Raw genomic sequence first — 3,860 nt, 5'->3', positions numbered from 1 at the left:
AGGAAGCTCTAAAAGTCCTTCACATTCCAAAGCCATTAAACAACCAAATCAACACTAACACTAGAAGGCAATTTACCAGAAAGAAAATTTACCATAAGAGTCTGCACAAGCCTAATCATAATACACAGGTATTGAAAGTCTGGTAAATTATGCTTTCACCCCAGGTATCCTAAAATCTCCAAATTAGACTCCCAATCTGCTATTCCTTTCAAATAAGTCTTAGATTTTTAACCTTTTAATTACAATAAAAATGCTAATGCAGGCAGAAAATGAAAGAAAGAGCCATCAACCAGCATCTTCATGCCTAAAGAAATAAAAGGCAGGATCACAGTTTATAGTATCTCAAGGACACTGCAAAACAGGCCCACAAGCAAGCACATTATCTGGTTAATGCCTTGAAACAGAAAACAGCCTCCAGAACCTCCAGACTTACTCCAGTACTTTAAGGTCTGTAGAGCTATCCTATATCACCAGCAAAACTTTAGACATCTATCAGCAACTCTAGTAGAAGATTTCTATACCCGCTTTCATCAAAAAGCAGGACTTAACTGACTTACACCAGGGATTTGCTGTGGGATGGGAAGGATGAAGGTGGTGCTCATGAACTAGGGAGTTTCTTAGTGTGAAACCCCTGGCTTCTTCTTCACTGTTTGTTTCTTGAACCTGACGTATCAGTTACTAGTGAAAACAAACATGTCTGATCAATCCCTTTCTCTACACAGAAATATCAGCCTGGAGCATCAACCTATTATCAACAAGTAAAGTTACTTATTTTTTTCTAAGGTACGGGGAGAGGCAGAGATTGAGAGAGACACTTATACGGGAGGAAACAAATTTCAGGAATACCTTCTTAGAGGTAAAAAGAATTGGCCAAGTAAGCCTAACAAGCTACAATGAACCAAAACAAGCACAAGCTTTGTTCAACATCACATCAAATACATAAAAAATGTAAAGACAATAAAATCGTGAGCACATAGCAATGTAAAAGTCTGCTAAAAGTCCCTTTGACAGCGTACTTGTTTCAAGTATCTTACTTCCTCTTGCTACGAGGCACGAGTTCACTTGGAGACCTCAGCCTAGGTGAACTTAAAAGATCTTAAATTTGCACATATTTGACAGTTAGCTAAAAACTAAGTCACAGGAGGGACAAAGACAAGATGAAAGAAATACTGACTGTTTTTCAGAAAGCTCACAGACACAGAAAAGCAGACACTCAAATCCATGAGAAACAGTCCATCAAAATACCCTTGATGATCCAAACACTGACATACTGTGTCTTCCAATCTTAGGACACAGGTTACACCGTGCACCTGAGTTGTGAAGAAAATCTGCTTAAAATAAATATTTATGGTCACCACAAGAAAAACAAGCCGTTAAAGTAAAAATCTGTTTTGAAGAGTTTTGAAGCTCCAGCTGCAGGGCTGAATTAAGTCTGAGATCTTTCAGAAGAGACAGAGTTGCCTCTGGGCAGTCTCAGACCCTACACGGCCCTGCTAAACGGCCTGAAAGCATTCTCCTCTTTGGCGGCTTTACACGGGATTTAACTTCAAGATCTTATCACTGATACATGGTATTTTTAAACAATTACAAAGAAACGTTTGGAGAGGGGAAATGGGAACCAAAACTACTGTTCTAGCCAATGTCACCGCAATCTTTAGGAAAGGACAAAGATCTCCCTAGCCTCCCCGGCAATCCTTGTGATGAAGGGGATCTCAAATCCCATTTTACCCACGTCAAAAAAAGTCACTCAAGTCCTGCAAGTTTTAGCAGCGTTCCAGCCCAGTCGCTGCCCTGACCCATACTGCGGTGGAGAAAGGGGACACCAAGCTGGAGACTCCTGCTCCAAGCTTCTTCCCCTCCAGGACCTGATGTGGCTGCCTAAACCAATGTCCCCATGCTGGACCACCGGCACCCTGACGCTTGCCCAGGCTCCGGTGGTGGAGTGTACAGTCCCGTCACAGATGCTGCTGGTCTGTCAGCACCATCACTCGCCGGCGGTGGTGGTGAACCACTACGGCAGGACCCGTCCCCTCCCAGCACCGCTCGTCGGTGATGGTGGTGGTGGTGGTGGGGACCCCGCCCAGGATCCCGCGGCGCGGGTCCCCCACTGCCACCATCGCCGGCGAGCGGTGCTGGGAAGGGACAGACCATCACCGCGGCCCCAGAACCTCTGGACGCCCGCTCCCAGTACCTGTCCTCGGAGACGCTGATGACCCCGTCCTCCTTGGGCACTATCGCTGCCATATTCACCACCTCCTGCGAGCCCTCCACCTTGTTGAGCAGGAGAGGCTTGCGAGTCAGCGCCTTGGGCTGCGGCTCCGCCGCCATGGGGCCGGCGGGCACTGCCGCTGCCGCCGGAGGAGGCTACGGCTGGGGGAGGGGGGGAGAGCCCGCACTGCCGAGGCGGAGGAGGGACTTGCCGGAGCCGGGCTCTCCCTGGGAATCAGGAACCAGCGCGACGGCGGCACCGCCCCCGAGCAGGGCCGGGCCGGGCGGGGCCCGGGGCCCCGGGGGTGGAAATGGCGGCAGCCGCTGCCATGTCGCAGAGAGGGGTTGTAGCGTCGCGCCTTCACGAGGGGAATCCTTCGGTCAGGTGGGGGTTCAACCACACGTCTCCTGCCATGGCCACCCTCCCAGGCTGCGGGGGCAGCCCGGCGAGCGAGTCCCGCTCCCGAGCAATGCCCGGGTATCATCAGTCGGCACGGTGCTGCTGCCGAACCGTCCGTCCCGCGGCCGCACTGCGGTGACCGCTTGGCGAAAAAAGGGGCGTAAAGATTAAACAGAGGGGCGTCTGCTTCCCTCTGTTTACATTTTTCTATCTGAGTTTTTCTTGGAACTGAAGGTAAATACGAGATTTCTGCTGCTATGTTAGACGGGCGCAGGAAGGCAGGGCTGGCAGCAGGGCTGCAACGCGACGGCATCAGAAATTCACCTTCAGACAGCTTATTCCTAAGGGAAACGAAACAGACTTCCAGCAGCTCATTTTCATCAAGAGGCTACTCTTCACTCTCTTTTCCGGACAGGTTCATTGAGGTCTAAGAAAGTGAGATAATTTGCCCAGACCTCTGTGCTAAAGCCAGTGAAAAGGCAACTTCCTCCTGAGGCATATGCCAAACTTTCATAATCTGTCTCGAAAGATTATGGAAAATCATGCTCAAGGTCTGAACTGTTGTCCTACATCGCAGAAGTTGTCTGCAGATTGGAAAGTGTTATTTCAGCTGTAACTCTAAATTTACCCACACTAAGCCAATGAGCAGCAGTTCTCCATGAAAAATATCAGGTATGAAAATATCCATGATCAGGAGTTTAATTTATCTGCAGGAGTAACATACAGCAGCATCAACTACAGAACAAATCCTGATTGCCCACTCACACTCATGTTGCCTATATAGTAGATGTAGGCAACAGAGGAAAGATATTGTTAAATCCTTGGGACAAAACCTAAAATTTCAAGATATTTAGTAATCTCTATTATGCTAAACAAGCAGTATCTGCAGGACCACAGCAAGACATTTAATCTTTCTCAACTAAACTATGAGATGTTCATAAGTGTAGAGGGAAAGGTCTGGTCAGCAACAGCCAAAGGCTTATGTAATATCTTATAGGAAATGAATCGGCAGTCTCAAACTATTTCCCTAAGGATGTGTGATTGGATTAGATAACATCTCTTTCTCATAATTCTTAGATGGGAACTACTACTAAAGAGGCAAAGATCCCACCTTCTTACTGGTATGGATGATCCTGCAGTCCTAGGCTAGACCTACAGATAAAAATGCTTGTCGCACTACTTTGTGAGGAGCGAGATATTCTTTGAAGATTATGACATGCTTGATAGTCTTCAGAATGGACATGTATCTAAA

At 47.5% G+C, this 3,860-nt stretch overlaps 1 protein-coding gene across 2 annotated transcripts in view; it reads right to left on the bottom strand.

Annotated features, from left to right (window-relative positions):
• The window catches only part of WDFY2 (WD repeat and FYVE domain containing 2), a 79,970-nt gene extending 77,457 nt beyond the window's left edge, over positions 1–2,513 (bottom strand). For both annotated transcript variants that reach the window (XM_027674414.1, XM_027674415.1), the window contains exon 1: positions 2,192–2,513. In XM_027674414.1, coding sequence (XP_027530215.1) covers positions 2,192–2,328 — 137 coding nt within the window. In that variant the 5' untranslated portion in view covers positions 2,329–2,513. The remainder of the gene's footprint in view (positions 1–2,191) is intronic.
• Positions 2,514–3,860: the final 1,347 nt, after the last annotated feature.

This window comes from Neopelma chrysocephalum, unplaced genomic scaffold (genome assembly GCF_003984885.1).
Source record: "Neopelma chrysocephalum unplaced genomic scaffold, ASM398488v2 Primary Assembly neopelma1_25, whole genome shotgun sequence".
Lineage (NCBI taxonomy): Eukaryota > Metazoa > Chordata > Aves > Passeriformes > Pipridae > Neopelma > Neopelma chrysocephalum.
This window is presented reverse-complemented; position numbering and strand designations above follow the sequence as displayed.